The sequence below is a fragment of the Oncorhynchus masou genome, chromosome 28, assembly GCF_036934945.1.
Source record: "Oncorhynchus masou masou isolate Uvic2021 chromosome 28, UVic_Omas_1.1, whole genome shotgun sequence".
NCBI classification, from domain to species: Eukaryota; Metazoa; Chordata; class Actinopteri; order Salmoniformes; family Salmonidae; genus Oncorhynchus; species Oncorhynchus masou.
In genome coordinates, this window is record NC_088239.1 from 55447823 (window position 1) to 55464508 (window position 16686).

General features: G+C 43.0%; 1 protein-coding gene across 1 annotated transcript in view; it reads right to left on the bottom strand.

Moving 5' to 3' along the window:
• Nucleotides 1–546: 546 nt before the first annotated feature.
• LOC135517927 (hamartin-like) overlaps nt 547–16686 on the bottom strand; it is a 47263-nt gene continuing 31123 nt past the window's right edge. Inside the window, exons 12-22 of the mRNA XM_064942653.1 lie at nt 15183–15276; nt 14925–15032; nt 14115–14742; nt 13418–13461; nt 9658–9824; nt 9128–9310; nt 8895–9005; nt 8570–8692; nt 6461–6648; nt 6066–6239; nt 547–5770 (exon numbers count right to left, since the gene is read on the bottom strand). Of these exons, the coding sequence (XP_064798725.1) occupies nt 5086–5770; nt 6066–6239; nt 6461–6648; nt 8570–8692; nt 8895–9005; nt 9128–9310; nt 9658–9824; nt 13418–13461; nt 14115–14742; nt 14925–15032; nt 15183–15276 (2505 nt within the window). The 3' untranslated portion in view covers nt 547–5085. The remainder of the gene's footprint in view (nt 5771–6065; nt 6240–6460; nt 6649–8569; nt 8693–8894; nt 9006–9127; nt 9311–9657; nt 9825–13417; nt 13462–14114; nt 14743–14924; nt 15033–15182; nt 15277–16686) is intronic.

Genomic DNA, 16686 nt, shown 5'->3' on the forward strand with positions numbered 1-16686 from the left:
TTGTACTCACTAGAAAGCAATAATGCAATTCTTCATTGCATTGTGGTATTGGAGGCTCGTCTAGATTTTTGAGCTGTGCACAATGGTGCACCTGGCCTCTCCGCTGCCTATCAGTTATTCCTATTTGTTCTTGTTGATTATATTTAAAAAATTATGCAGTTTTGAATGTTGTGTAGTATGACTGCTAGGCAGCCTATTGCAGATATGGACAAACAATCCACCAACCACAATTGCCACTATGAATGGTGTAAAGAGGGCAGGATGGACTACTAGACTATATTGACCTTTACTGTAGTAAAAAAAAGTTAGCACATGGTAAAGCATAGTGCATAAGGGAAGTACCGAAACACCTTGATATAGGGGAGGCGCATGTAAACAGATTCAAAAATGTGGCTGGGAGAAATATGGTAAACCCTGCAAAAGAGCGAATGTAAACAAGGGGGAGAAAAAAGAAATAAAACTACCCTCCCCCCAGTAAATTGCAATCTGTCCGTTAGTTTTATGATTATAGAACATTTAATGAAAAAGAAAAACATTAAGAGGATCTGTAGTGCAAAACATTGAAGATGATTTTATTTTATTATTCACAGTTAAAACACAAGCAACTGCTTTAAATAACTTTGTTTTTTGCCTTTTTTCAAAATCTTCAACTCCAAAAGGAGTCCCAACTCAAGCTTTCCATTCAGTTCACGCTTGATTGTACCATCCATATTGGTTTGTTGTAGTTCCTACTACTATACTGTACTGTTAGCATTAAAGTGGATTGTTGAACATGCTTTAGATAGCAAGGCAGAGGGAATGACAGCTGAAGTTCAGTGGACAACAGGATTTATGACCATTTCAACACATGGAAGGACCCAACTTTCAATGTCCACATCAAAGTAAAATTCTTCCACTTTTTACTGAAGAAAATAATATATTATAATAGAGGCAAATCTTACTGCCAAAGGTCAGTAGGACCAATAAGAATTAATTGGCAGAGACTTCTGTTTTTGTTCTGTTTTCAGAAAACAGATGACACATGTAAACCTTTTATGCAGCATTCGAGGGATACCGAGACAAAGGGTTGGGGAGTGACTTTTTAAAATGAACTATAATCAGTTACATTACCGGCAAAAATGTCGTAGTCAAATTACAGATACTTAAAAAAAAACTTGATTACTTTGTGGATTACCTTAAAAAGGATGTTGTGTAAAACATTAACATCTGTTTCTCAACGACATTCAATTCAGCATTGAAAAAAGCCGCAATTTAAAGTTTGTTCCTCTGGAGCAAATCTGACCACAAGTCAGAGACCACTATGACACAAATCCGTTCAATGGATCCTTTTTGTATTCTTCTTATGCCTCTTATGGGGAAAGTAATCAGATTACGGAGTTCGGGTTATCCAAAAATTACATTACTGATTACATTTGACGAGTAGTGTAGTGGCTTACATTTAGAAAGGAACCTACCCATCCCTGCCCAGATACATAATGTATCAACTAGAATAGAAACACTTGAGGTGAACGTGTCATTCTGAAATGGTTGTATTTAGTATCTGATTAAAATATTTGGCACGTTCAAAGTGTCTTTCTGTAAGTGAACTTGAACAGAATACACTGCTTTATACAGTGAGATGTTTCGCAAATAATTTGCTGAAACGAACATAGCATGAGTGTGACCTAAATTCAAGATGTGGATATCGTGAGCAACATAAGTTGCAGAACCTTGCAGGTATTTTTGAACTCTGTTAACAAAATGCTGTTGTAATATCAATATTCCAGTTTGATAATAAATGTTTGAAAGTTTCAGTAATGTTCATCAACACTAACAGGAATGTAAATGGAATATATCCCCAAAATCCTTCTCCTTACAGGTTGCTTCCCCTTGCAAGGCTAGGACAACTTGGGGATGGGAGTGATCATGAAATAATAAAATGTTTAAAAAAAAACTACTTATAAAAAAGCGTTTCTAAATGTTGCACATTTTTCTTATTGCAACTGGACTTAAAACAGCATACACTTGCATACATACAAACTCGGCACAAACAAAATCTGTCTTCAACACATGGGTTGTTTGGCAAAGGGTGCCCTTTGATATTTTAAGTAGACATTCTTTTGCACCGATATTGAATTTCAAACGCCTGTTATATTAAATGAAGTGCCCTTTATTATAGACCAAATGGAGAATTCAATATATCCCATTTTTTATATGAATAAAGATTTCAGCATTTTGACATGTCCCTCCGTGCACCTTGTGACTTCTAGGAAGATTTTAATCCACTAAATACCAACATTTCTCCAAATATTCACCATCATTGTAAAGCCCTAGTTATTTTGTTGCTTTGACAAAGTCATTTCTGAAGATCATTATTTACACTGCTCAAAAAAATAAAGGGAACACTTAAACAACACAATGCAACTCCAAGTCAATCACACTTCTGTGAAATCAAACTGTCCACTTAGGAAGCAACACTGATTGACAATAAATTTCACATGCTGGAATAGACAACAGATGGAAATTATAGGCAATTAGCAAGACACCCCCAATAAAGGAGTGGTTCTGCAGGTGGTGACCACAGACCACTTCTCAGTTCCTATGCTTCCTGGCTGATGTTTTGGTCACTTTTGAATGCTGGCGGGGCTTTCACTCTAGTGGTAGCATGAGACGGAGTCTACAACCCACACAAGTGGTTCAGGTAGTGCAGCTCATCCAGGATGGCACATCAATGCGAGCTGTGGCAAGAAGGTTTGCTGTGTCTGTCAGCATAGTGTCCAGAGCATGGAGGCGCTACCAGGAGACAGGCCAATACATCAGGAAACGTGGAGAAGGCCGTAGGAAGACTTCAACCACCCAGCAGCAGGACCGCTACCTCAGCCTTTGTGCAAGGAGGAGCACTGCCAGAGCCCTGCAAAATGACCTCCAGCAGGCCAAATGTGCATGTGTCTGCTCAAACGGTCAGAAACAGACTCCATGAGGGTGGTATGAGGGCCCGACATCCACAGGTGGGGGTTGTGCTTACAGCCCAACAACGTGCAGGACGTTTTTCATTTGCCAGAGAACACCAAGATTGGCAAATTCGCCACTGGCGCCCTGTGCTCTTCACAGATGAAAGCAGGTTCACACTGAGCACGTGACAGACGTGACAGTCTGGAGACACCGTGGTGAACCTTCTGCTGCCTACAACATCCTCCAGCATGACAGGTTTGGCGGTGGGTCAGTCATGGTGTGGGGTGGCATTTCTTTGGGGGGGCCGCACAGCCCTCCATGTGCTCGCCAGAGGTAGCCTGACTGCCATTAGGTACCGCGATGAGATCCTCAGACCCCTTGTGAGACCATATGCTGGTGTGGTTGGCCTTGGGTTCCTCCTAATGCAAGACAATGCTAGACCTCATATGGCTGAGTGTGTCAGCAGTTCCTGCAAGAGGAAGGCATTGATGCTATGGACTGGCCCGCCCGTTCCCCAGACCTGAATCCAATTGAGCACATCTGGGACATCATGTCTCGCTCCATCCACCAACACCACAGACTGTCCAGGGGTTGGCGGATGCTTTAGTCCAGGTCTGGGAGGAGATCTCAGGAGACCATCCGCCACCTCATCAGGAGCATGCCCAGGCGTTGTAGGGAGGACATACAGGCACGTGGAGGTCACACACACACACACACACACACTACTGAGCCTCATTTTGACTTGTTTTAAGGACATTACATCAAAGTTGGATCAGCCTGTAGTGTGGTTTTCCACTTTAATTTTGAGTGCGACTCCAAATCCAGACCTCCATGGGTTGACAAATTTGATTTCCATTGATAATTTGTGTGATTGTTGTCAGCACATTCAACTATGTAAAGAAAAAAGTATTTAATAAGAATATTTCATTCATTCAGATCTAGGATGTGTTATTTTAGTGTTCCCTTTAATTTTTTGAGCAGCGTATTTAATGTGATTGGTGATTAATTTACGTCTGTCCCGCATTTTAAGGTCAACCTTGTTATGTAAACTGAACTCTCGTTTTAATATGAAACTTTTTTTTTTTTCAATAGAAACATTGAACATTTAAGTCAATACAGTGTAAAAGCAGTTGAATTGGTTCTACTCTTTTCTGTCATTTTCAGTTTTTTTCGTGGTGGAAAATTGAGTGGGTCAAGCATAACACATCAACCCTGTCACCCTTAGATAGACAGGCTAGAAATGTTTTAACAAAAAGTACAAATGTGAAGCTTTTATTCAATTACTACTCTGTTGCACACAACAAGCGTCCATTCCTCCTGTCACAAGGGGATTTATGGCTGATTTAAGATGATAGTCAACCCTTTTACTTTATTTGGCACTTACTATAGTAATTATTTTATCTCTTTAATTTAACATGTGCTCTTTATGCCATAATGTTAAAATGAGGTGAAATCCAAAGTCTTTGGCATGGTTACACCGAATTGGTGGAACAACCCACATAAAGGACATTTCTGTCAGGAATGCAGGCCTAATGAAATTAGTATGGAAAAGCAATCCTCTTGCATTGTATATAAACTATACTGTAGCAACAGTCAAAATCCCTGATTCCTCCCCAAGAACAGCAGAGGAGTTGGAATTACAGACAACAATCCCATGCTTGGTACATCTACTCTCCAAGCCTTGAGGATCACCCCACCCCCCTCCTCACACAACATTAGTACAGGTGCTCAAGAGGGACATTAGTTAACCAAAACCGGGCTTTCAGAAACATCCTTTCTGACACACCCTACAAGACTAATTTGTTTTGATGTGGTTTTTTATAACGTCAAGTAACGGATTTGGAAATACGCTGTCTCTACATGAAATAGTTTGAAAAACTCCCAAATGTAGTAGTGAAATCTAAGCCGATAAAGATAGTGGTCTCTGCTGGTATATTGTAACATTACGTCCTTATTTAAACCTTCCTTCCCATCTTTACATTTGATAAGGGAGTAAATCAAATCATTGGTTCAAATCCTGTTGTCCACTTGAGGGAATGGGATAAATAACACTGAATTTAAAAAAAGAGCTTCATTTCAAACCTCTTACTGTTAGGAGCTCTTGCTCCGGCCAACCACTCGTTCTACTCTCCATCCTCTCTCAGTTCTTGTATTTTAACTGTGCTTGTGATGCGTTTCGTTGTAGTCCATGATCCTTAGTTGCTGTCTGGGTCGCGCTGAACTGGCCGCCACCACTCCCCCTCCCCTTGCTCCTCCCATCTTCCGTCTGGTACTCTCCTGCTTGGTAGCTCTCTGCTTGGTTTCAGGCAGGTGCTCCTTCACAGGCACAGTGAGAGGGGCACCCAGTATAGATGCAAGGGCAGGGGAAAAGGTAAGGTTAAGGACAGGGTTAGAGACAGGACACGTCAGAGAATTCCCCAGTGGGGGAAATGAGGGCTCCACACACAGCTCAGTCTTCAGGCCCTGTGAAAGGCCAGCCAGGCGGGGGGGTGGCGGCTCCTCGTCACACTGGCTCTCGCTCTTGTTCCGGAACAGCTCTCGCGCCCGCATGCCCAGGAAGCTCTTGGCGCTGGGGTAGGAGCCAACAGTGAGGGGGGTGGCGTCGGGGGGCAGTGGGGGGGCCAGGGGGGTATGGGTACAGGAAGGCTCCACAAGGAGAGGCTTGGGGACTTCCTGGGTGCCGTTGACCGAGTTGACAGGGGGCTTCTTAGGGGGGTTGTTCGCCATAGGTTGCCCTGGAGATAAAGTGCTGCCGTTGCGTCGTGGGGACTGAGGTGGTCTGCCGTTATCTGACCACTCATTGGTTCCTGATGTGACGGGTCCATCTGGCTCCATGATACTGCCATTACCATGGAGACAAGGGAGGAAAACATGGAAGGGGATTACTTTCAATTATAAACTGGGTGGTTCAAGCACTGAATACTGGTGGCATATCAGAAACTTATATTGCTCTAATTACATTGGTAACCAGTTTATAATAGCAATAAGGCACTACAGCCCTTAGTCGTGGTATATTGGCCACATACCACACCTCCTTGGGCCTTATTGCTTAAATATACATTTAGCTTCTAATGGCACATACACCATTCTGCATGTGCATTCCATAAACGTCAACAGTTTGCCTGCCATCTCACCTAGAGTCTATAGGAGGGCCAGGATCAGTAGTGCTGCCCCCTGCGGAGGGTGTGGTCAGGGTGGCATGACCCTCCATTTCCAGTCTACTGTAGAGCTGCAGCAGCTCCGTCTGCAGGAGCTGGGTCACTCTCCTCTGGGCCTGGTACCTGCTGTCTGACACCTGCAGCTCGCCCCTGCACAGAGACAGATGGACATGATCATATTACACACTTAAGAGACAAAAACAGAGCTAGCTGCTGTGCAAACACACAGTTGTGCATAAAAACCCACAAACCAACTGCGTTGATCCAAAGGTCGACACCTTAAAACAACACAATGAACCTAAATCCCCATTCTAAAGGAGCTTCTAAAGTCTAGAGGCCTTTTTCCACCTCTAAACCCGGAATTCTCATACTTGGCCCGGCCCTTGACGTCCTCCAGAAACTTCTTCTGCTCCACGATGAGGTGTTCCTTCTTGGTGAGCTGTGTCTCCAGCTCACCCACCCTCTGCTGCGCTGCCTCCAGCTTCTGGCCCTGCTGCAGCAGGCTCTGCCTCAGCCTCTCCACCTCCTTCCCCCAGGACACCTGCACCATCTGGGCCTCCTACAGTGAGAAAGAGAGGGTGTTGGAACTGCTAAACTAGTCTGGCCAGGGTTTGGCCAGGGGCCTCCATGAGAGGTATCATCTGGTATGCATAGAGTCATAGTACCCATAAAACCTAGCGGTCAAACAGGGAAATAGTTCCAATTGCCCACCATTCATTTTTCCGCAGCGGATTTTATAAACACTTAAAATAAGTGTTTCGTGTAGGCTTACCCTGGCGTGGCGTTTTGATAACCGTGTAAATCTCTCTCCGACATGGTGACTTATGTCTATATATTTTCCTGCGTTTACACCCCCCCCCCAAAAAAAAAAATGTTTTAATGCCAATTAGCTGCTAATGTGTCCATCATACAGAACTACAAATGCCATGTCTGGATGAAACTGTCAAATCGAGGCAAAGGTAAGAATCTCTGTGTTAACTAACTAAATGTAGTAATTAATAAAATCAAATCAAATTTTATTTGTCACATACACATGGTTAGCAGATGTTAATGCGAGTGTAGCGAAATGCTTGTGCTTCTAGTTCCGACAATGCAGTAATAACCAACAGGTAATCTAACTAACAATTCCTAATCTACTGTCTTATACACCGTGTAAGGGGATAAAGAATATGTACATAAGGATATATGAATGAGTGATGGTACAGAGCAGCATAGGCAAGATACAGTAGATGGTATCGAGTACAGTATATACATGTGAGATGAGTATGTAAACAAAGTGGCATAGTTAAAGTGGCTAGTGATACATGCATTACATAAGGATGCAGTCGATGATAGAGTACAGTATATACGTATGCATATGAGATGAATAATGTAGGGTAAGTAACATTATATAAGGTAGCATTGTTTAAAGTGGCTAGTGATATATTTACATCATTTCCCATCAATTCCCATTATTAAAGTGGCTGGGGTTGAGTCAGTGTCAGTGTGTAAGGCAGCAGCCACTCAATGTTAGTGGTGGCTGTTTAACAGTCTGATGGCCTTGAGATAGAAGCTCTTTTTCAGTCTCTGAAAAAATTGGTAAAAGTTGTTCTATAAACTGTACAATTCTGTGAACTGTCTTGGGTAGGTTTTAAAATTACACAATACCTGTTTAGCAAAGGTGTCAGCTAAAGTTGAAATGCAGGAGCTTGTAGGGATTTGTAGTCTTGCATGTCGTCTACTTTGATACTAATGAGCATTTTTAAACCCAGCCATATATATATAATAACCAAATTAATTCAGTATTATCATTTTATGACTGTCATCATTTTCCTGGTTGTTAATCTGCTTTGTGCCTGCGCCCCCCCAGGCTCGGCTCCGCTGGACGAGCTGCACATGTACTATATATTATACATAATAAATATATATATATATTGGACGAGCTGCACATGTACTATATATTATATATAATATATATATATATATATTTAATAAATATATATATAATAAATATAAATATTTAATAAATATAAATATTTAATAAATATAAATATTTAATAAATATAAATATATAATAAATATATAATAAATATATAATAAATATATAATAAATATATATAATAAATATAAATATATATATATAAATATAAATATAATATATATATATAAATATATATATATAATAAATATATATATATAATAAATATATAAGAAATATATAAGAAATATATAATAAATATAAATAAAATAAATATATAATAAATATAAATATAATATATATATATTATAATATAATATAAATATACATATATATAATAAATGTAATATATATATATAATATTTATATATATAATCTTGTCTTAAAGAGATTTACACGGTTATCAAAAATCCAACGGAAAAATGAAAGGTGGAAAATATATATAGTACTGATTCTGTTCCTCTTTTCACCCTTTTCACCCTAAGTTCCTCCTATATGTTCTCAGTGGCCCTTGGTCCCTTACCATGGCATTGTCTGAGCCTGTGTGCTGCTGCCGCTGTTCAGCCAGCTTGTGGGCCTCCCCCAGGAGCAGCAGCTGCTTGTTCAGGAAGCTCATCTGCTGCTGGGTGCGCTCACTGGTGCTCAGCTGTAGGACACATGGGACAACCAATCAGAATGGAGACAAACCCCACAAAGCCCTCGGTTTGGTTTATTTATGGATACACTATGTTCTTAGTCCTTTTATCTTTGCACGTACAGCATCTGATTTACTACAAGTGGAAAGCAGTTTATCCATGTTGATTGATTTTACAGCAGCAGAGCAAGTAGAACTAGTTGAGGTGCCTCACCTTGGTAGTCATCTGGTTGAGAAGATGCCCCGTGTGACACACCTTATTGTTGGACCTCTGCAGATCTGCCTCCAGCTCATTCATCTTCTTCTGATACTCATTCAACTGACTCTGGAAAGGATCATCAGAGAGGGTACAATATAGTGTATGGAAGATTTGATATACATTATTCTATGCGTTTGTGTGTGCGCACGTGCGTGCATGCATTTGTGTAAATGTAGTCATGCGTCTACCTGTAGTTCCTGGTTCTTGGTGTAGTAGTCGTCCCGGCCCTGTTGTAGCTGGCGGACCTGGCTGTGTAGTCTGGTGACCACGGTCTCTCGGTCGTCCCACAGCTGTCTGCAGCGCTGCTGCTCCACCTGCAGACTCTCCTTCAGAGACACGATGTCCACACTCTGGAGGTTCAACTGGTCCTTCTGCAGGCAGATACAGTGAGAGAGGATGACAGACCGCTCACCGTTTGACGAAATCTACAACGGCATAGGATTTAATAAAACAGTTCATTTGGGAAACTTTTTTTCACCATATGCAGAGGAAAACCTACTCTACTGAGCAACTACAAGCAACAAAGTCGGTGAGTGAAATGGATCAAGAGCAGGCTCCTGTTTTGTGATACTTATCAAAATATCTACTTTGTGATACTTTCGAAGATAACCGTCTTAGAAAGCCACGATTCCAACACCACTACCTCCCAACCAATTCACACTAGTTCTGAGAAGCTACAGGACAAATCCAGGAGGGGAGGCTCTGGTGCATTTATTACCATGGCGTTGTTCTGTTCCTCCAGTGCGGTGGCGTTGATGACGCGTCGCAGTAGGCGTCGGTTGCGGACGGCGTGCTGCTCTCGCTTGTAGCGTTCGTACAGCAGCTGGCCGTGCAGCAGGAGCAGCTGGCTACGCAACGTGTGCAGCTCGTCCAGCGGAGCCGAGCCTGGGGGGGCGCAGGCACAAAGCAGATTAACAACCAGGAAAATGATGACAGTCATAAAATGATAATACTGAATTAATTTGGTTATTCTCATGCAATGTCAACAAGGAACTTTGAGCACATTGTTTGCGGGAGTTAACTGTTAACTCCACATTGTACAAGTTGTGGGTTTTTTCACTGGGTAGATGTGAAGTTTGATGATGGATTGATTGTATTTCTGATCCTCTCCTAATGCTATTCTGGGCTCAAACAATAGTAGTGTTCAATACGTAGATATAGCTTTGTTTCTAATGGTTCATTAGCTCTAATTTCATCAGGCCCACATACACAGTACATAACACCTACATAAAGTAATATCTTGAACATTGAATATTCATAATCCTTTAGTTATGTATGAAAGTGGTATGACTAGTTCACTGTATGTAGTCACACTAACACAGAAGAAAGGGAACTGAGTAGGTGTATAGAAAATAAAACCGGCAGATAAAATCGGAGAACTTTACACAAAGGCCTTTCAGAGTCATGAGGGAACTTACATAAGTTAACCACAAGCTCTTTGTGGAGTTGGTTTCACACACACAATCAAAAATACATGACTTATATAAACTTATTCAATTCCAATGCTCTAACTTGGCAGGCAGAGAGGGAGGTTTGGCCCATACACAAGGCTGTTATACAGTGATCAGCAGCTGGAGATGGTTAAGACAGAGACTTTTGTTCCCATCCAGGGAAGACGTCACATAGCAGCTAGGATTCTCTCAACTGCCTCTGTACCGTTTTAATACTATTCTACCTAGGAATACATGATATATCGGAATCAGACGATATTAGCTAAAAATGCCAACATTGGTATCGGCCCGATGTCTAGTTAAACACCGATGTGCAAAGCCGATGTCAAAGCTACATGTGCAACACAGCATTCCTAACCTAGCCCACAATGTCTGCTGTGTGGATTGAGCAGTCAACAAGTTGAGCAGTCATTTGAAAGAGTAAGAACATTTCATTCAGACAACTCAAAAGGCAAAATCCATTAAAGCCAAGATAAAGGAATACGTGGCCCTTGACAATCAACCGTTCTCTGTCGTGGGTGATGTTGGCTTTCGCCGACTGGTTGGGCACCAGTACACGTTGCCCTATTGGAGTTATACAGTAACAGCGTCACTGCTATTAGCTTCACGACATACACACTATGGAACGCCATTTGGGTCTTTGCGTATCAAAAAATGTTTGGTCAAATAACACCATTTGAGGCATTAAATAAGCTTTTAATTTGACATGTCAAATTACAGTTTTAGCATAGAATGCTGTGTAGGCTGAATTTGCACGTGCAAGCCAGGCGCCACCACTACTATAAGTAGCACTGTCAAAGCTGTACAAAAAGTCTGCAACACCGGTCAAACACTGTATTGTGTTTGCAATACAGTGTTGGTAATAAAGCATTATTTGTTTGACCACAACTTCTGGGGTAGCTATCTTTAGCTTGGTACCTAGCTAGCACCAATACAGCCTGCCTGAAAACAATGCCCAGTAGAAACTGCAGTCATTTTGATTATTAGCAACGATTTAGGAATCCTTGTGAGTAAGTGTTAGCTAGTTTGTCACTTGCTGTTTGCCTATTGAAATTGAACTTCAGTTCATGAAAATAGCTAGCCAGCTACTTAACCCCGCTTCCCAAAGCTAACGTTATAAGCAGCCAGCTAGCTTCATCTGGCTAGTGAGGCTTGACCGGAACAAGTTGTGTTGTGCAGCTAGCCACAATATGGATTAGGCACAAGTGGAATTTGGGGTTTGCCTTAAAAATAAAAGTACCTCTTTGAAAGTGCTGCAGAAGGTTACAATTGGTGGAAACATGCCATATTTAGACTAGATAATGTTAAACAAGATTGGAATGTGTAGCAATGAAATGGGTATAAGTCTACTCGGTGACACCCACAGAACACAACTGTGAAAAATGTAAAAAATTTGCGTTGTAGGTCTTATCGCGGGACTGTGACTGTGAAATCACGTCTCCAGTCAGCCTATTGTGTGTAGTGACATTCATATTGCACTGTACAGCTTTACCTAAGGATTGGGATCAAATGGGGTATCAGTCTACTCAACACCCAAGATATTTTTTCCCAATGTCCTCCTCAGAGTTAGTGTTCAGCACACATTGGTTGACAATATATGTGGCTCAATTCACAATTGTTTCAGAGTCACGCAATAAGACCTACAACGCTAATGTTCTCTGGGTGTCATTGAGTAGACTGATACCCACTGTTATTGATCCACAATCCATAGGTAAGGCTGCAGAGTAAAAATAGAATTGCATTGGGGGCATACTTAAGTATGATTTCAGATGTCAAATGAACAAATTATTGTCTTTTGTTGATTTTATATAACATTCCAACCTCGTTTAGCATTATCTATTTAATTATATCATAATTCTACTATTTGTATAAATTTGCATCACTGTCACACTTATTTAAGGCTAACTGCAAAGTCCACTATTGTGGCTAGCGTCACATAGATGAGTTCGCCCACCATTAATCAAATAAGAACTGTCTTATAAATTAGGGTTTATTTTAGATGACACCGAGCTATATAGTTAGCGAGCTAACTATAGCTACTGAAAGATGTCTTTTTGCCATGTTTTGGGGGAAGAACATTGTTTGCACCCATGAGCTAGCTAGCTTTCTTTTTTTTTTAATGACCAGCACTGGAGGTTCGCGAGACAACTTTACCAGCATCACAGCATACGTATCGATGAATCGTTGTGACATACGACTGATAGTGTAATCAATGTGTAACAACTACATCAAATTAATGAACGAGTTAAATTATGTGACGTGCAGTCATATTCAGGTCCTGATTGGTCAACAAGCTTATTTGACACGTCAAATAGTGTTATTGACACTCAAGACCCAAACGGCGTTCCATAGTAAGAGAAATCCTGGTTGAGAATGAAACGACTTAACAACGAAACAGCACAGCAAGTAAGTGAAAGAAAAAGGTTTTGATTATGTTTTCCTGGTAATACATAAATGCCAACAAAATAACTTTTTGGTCAGTGTGGTGTGTAACCTTTAATTTAACTAGGCAAGTCAGTTAAGAATACATTTTTATTTACAATGACGGCCTAGCCCGGACGACGCTGGGCCAATTGTGCACCACCCTATGGGACTCCCAATCACGGCCCGATGTGATACAGCCTGGATTCGAACCAGGGACTGTAGTGACACCTCTTACACTGAGATGCTGTGCCTTAGACCGCTGCGTCCATGTGTGTGTTAACTATTTAACTGTACTAGAATGCTTAAAATGCTGCTAAAATGTAAAATATCGGTATCGTTTTTTTTGGTTAGGAAAATATTATATCAGTATCGACCGACAATGTCATATCGGTGCATTGCTAATTCTACCTCCAAAAGCACTTATGAGTGGGAGAACACTGTCAAATAGCTTCAGTTTATGCCTGATGTAGGAAAACTACCCTACAATGACTATAATGTAAACACATCATGAGGCCTAAATGTCCTGAAAGTTTTATCAGTGTTCCACTGTTGCACTAGCTGAAAGTACAGTGCTGCTGCTGTACTCTGGTGGTGGTTGTTTACCTCCAAAATGCGTCCAGTCAGCTGACTTGCTTGGCAAAGGTAATCTGTAAGAGAGAGGGAGAGTCATGACTATTTAAAAAACTGGGTCAGTTCAACAGAGTCAGCATTGGGACAGTATATCAGACTCAAACACCCCCATAGAAAAATCTTTATGATTGATCCCAGTCTTCTGGACCCATCTGGGCTTGGAGACACACCTTTCTGTGTACGGGACCTCTGTCCCAGTCAATTATATCCCTCAAGCAGGGTATGGCCTGCAATTGAGCTTTGGGGAAGATACTAAAGAGGTGGGGGCGGCGGGGGATGAAATGAGCAGAGCCAGATTGTTCTGTGCAGAGCTCCAACTCTGCTGACACTGGTCCCTTCTGTTGTTGTATTATTGGCTTAGGAGCGAGGACAGTGCGTGTGTGTGTGTGTGTGGGGGGGGGGGGGGTTGGGGTTCAGACAGTGCCTGTAGTTGTTCAACTGAGTTTTACACGTGGGCCAGGGCAATGGAGTGGAAAGGACCCAGCCCAGTTCTACACAGTGAGCTCACATCACATACTCTGGCTTTCCTTTGCCTTCAACACTTACTGCCATGTTCTTGGACGAGGTACTAAGACGACCCATATTCAGATGGTTTTGATGGAGACTGATAAGCATAAAGTTGGTCAGACAGTTGTGATCTCACACAGATACTAAAAGCTGGACCCCTCACCTGTTGAGCACCTTGTCGTGGGCGTCGCTTCCCTGCTGAACGAGACGATCCAGCACCTCCAGGGGGGAAGCAGACACCCTCCCCTGACCCTCCTCCTCCCTGTCCTCCAACCCTTCCTGCCGCTGGCATAGCCTCTCGAGAGCAGCCCTGCCCAGGGCCTCTGATGTCCTCCTCCCCACGAAGAGGGATGCGGCCCGGGGCAGAGCCAGATCAAACAGGGCCTCATAGGGCAGGGAGTGGTTCTTGATGGAGGGGCTGGGGGAGAACAGGCCACCGAACTTGGCCATCTCGTACTCCGGGGCAGAGGGGCTCCGGTGGAGTGGGTGTTCGATGGGGCTGAAGGGACACATGGGTTGGAAAGACCAGGACTGCTCTAGGGCCGAGCCCCTACTATTGTCCCCACCACCATTAGCGCCCTGGGCATTCTCCAGTGCCTTGTCTGGGGTGGACACCGCATGGTGGGGGTCCCGGGGCAGCATGAGGCCACCCAGTGGGTGGTTGGGCAGGGCTTTCTCCTGGGTACCTGTCAGGGTCTCAGTGGTGCGGTAGAAAGGGGTGTCAAAGCCCCTCACGGCAGCAAAGTCTCGCTTGTCCTCCGTGATCTCCAGGAGCTCCTCTATGATGGCAGCTGGTGTGTTTTGGAGAGGTAAAACAGGGGACATAAGGACGCTTGAGGTGAAACAGGCTTTTGAGTCATTGGTGCATTAAGACTATTGCTATGAAATGTATATGGTTCCCTCTCATTCAACTTACATTTTATGTCAGTCTCATTTAGACCAGCACACTCCTATTCTCAGACAGTGAACTCACCCTCTTCCCTCTCCTTCTCGGTCCTCAGCTGAAGCTCCAGCTCCTGCTCCTGCATAAAGACTGAAAGTTCTGTCAGCGTCATGGAAATGGTCCCACCACCACTTGCATCTAGTAAACAGAAGACAGCCAATAAACATACAGTTTTACATAAAACAATCTTCCACCAGAGAACATGGACCGACAAAGGTTAAGAACCAACGACTTGATAAAAAGCATACAAATGTAATATCCAACTCCACATTTTTGATGATGACTGACCTCTGTTGTTGATGACCTCTCCACCTTTCTCAGGATCTCGGATTGGTTCTTGCCTCACCAGGCTCGGTTTGGATGCTTCTACAGGGCAGCCATGCTGAAAGTGAACAGTTTGTAATTTGTATTAAACCTTTATTTAACCAAGTTCTCTTCTAAATCAAATTTGATTTGTCACATACACATGGTTAGCAGATGTTAATGCAAGAGTAGCGAAATGCTTGTGCTTCTAGTTCCGACAATGCAGTAACAACCAACAAGTAATCTAACTAACAATTCCAAAACTACTGTCTTATACACACACAAGTGTAGGGGGATAAAGAATATGTACATAAAGATATATGAATGAGTGATGATACAGAGCGGCATAGGCAAGATGCAGTAGATGATAGAGTACAGTATATACGTATACATATGAGATGAATAATGTAGGGTATGTAAACATTATATTAGGTAGCATTGTTTAAAGTGGCTAGTGATATATTTTACATAATTTCCCATCAATTCCCATTATTAAAGTGGCTGGAGTTGAGCCAGTGTGTTGGCAGCAGCCACTCAATATTAGTGGTGGCTGTTTAACAGTCTGATGGCCTTGAGATAGAAGCTGTTTTTCAGTCTCTCGGTCCCAGCTTTGATGCACCTGTACTGACCTCGCCTTCTGGATGATAGCGGGGTGAACAGGCAGTGGCTCGGGTAGTTGTTGTCCTTGATGATCTTTATGGCCTTCCTGTAACATCAGGTGGTGTAGGTGTCATGGAGGGCAGGTAGTTTGCCCCCAGACCTCACTACCCTCTGGAGAGCCTTACGGTTGTGGGCGGAGCAGTTGCCGTACCAGGCGGTGATACAGCCTGCCAGGATGCTCTCGATTGTGCATCTGTAGAAGTTTGCGAGTGCTTTTGGTGACAAGCAGAATTTCTTCAGCCTCCTGAGGTTGAAGAGGCGCTGCTGCGCCTTCTTCACGATGCGGCCTGTGTGGGTGGACCAATTCAGTTTGTCTGTGATGTGTATGCCGAGGAACTTAAAACTTACTACCCTCTCCACTACTGTTCCATCGATGTGGATAGGGGGGTGTTCCCTCTGCTGTTTCCTGAAGTCCACAACCATCTCCTTAGTTTTGTTGACGTTGAGTGTGAGGTTATTTTCCTGACACCACACTCACAGGGCCCTCACCTCCTCCCTGTGGGCCGTCTCGTCGTTGTTGGTAATCAAGCCTACCACTGTTGTGTCGTCCCCAAACTTGATGATTGAGTTGGTGTGCGTGTCCATGCAGTCGTGGGTGAACAGGGAGTACAGGAGAGGGCTCAGAACGCACCCTTGTGGGGCCCCAGTGTTGAGGATCAGCGGGGTGGAGATGTTGCCTACCCTCACCTCTTGGGGGCGGCCCGTCAGGAAGTCCAGTACCCAGTTGCACAGGGTGGGGTCGAGACCCAGGGTCTCGAGCTTGATGACGAGCTTGGAGGGTACTATGGTGTTAAATGCCGAGCTGTAGTCGATGAACAGCATTCTCACA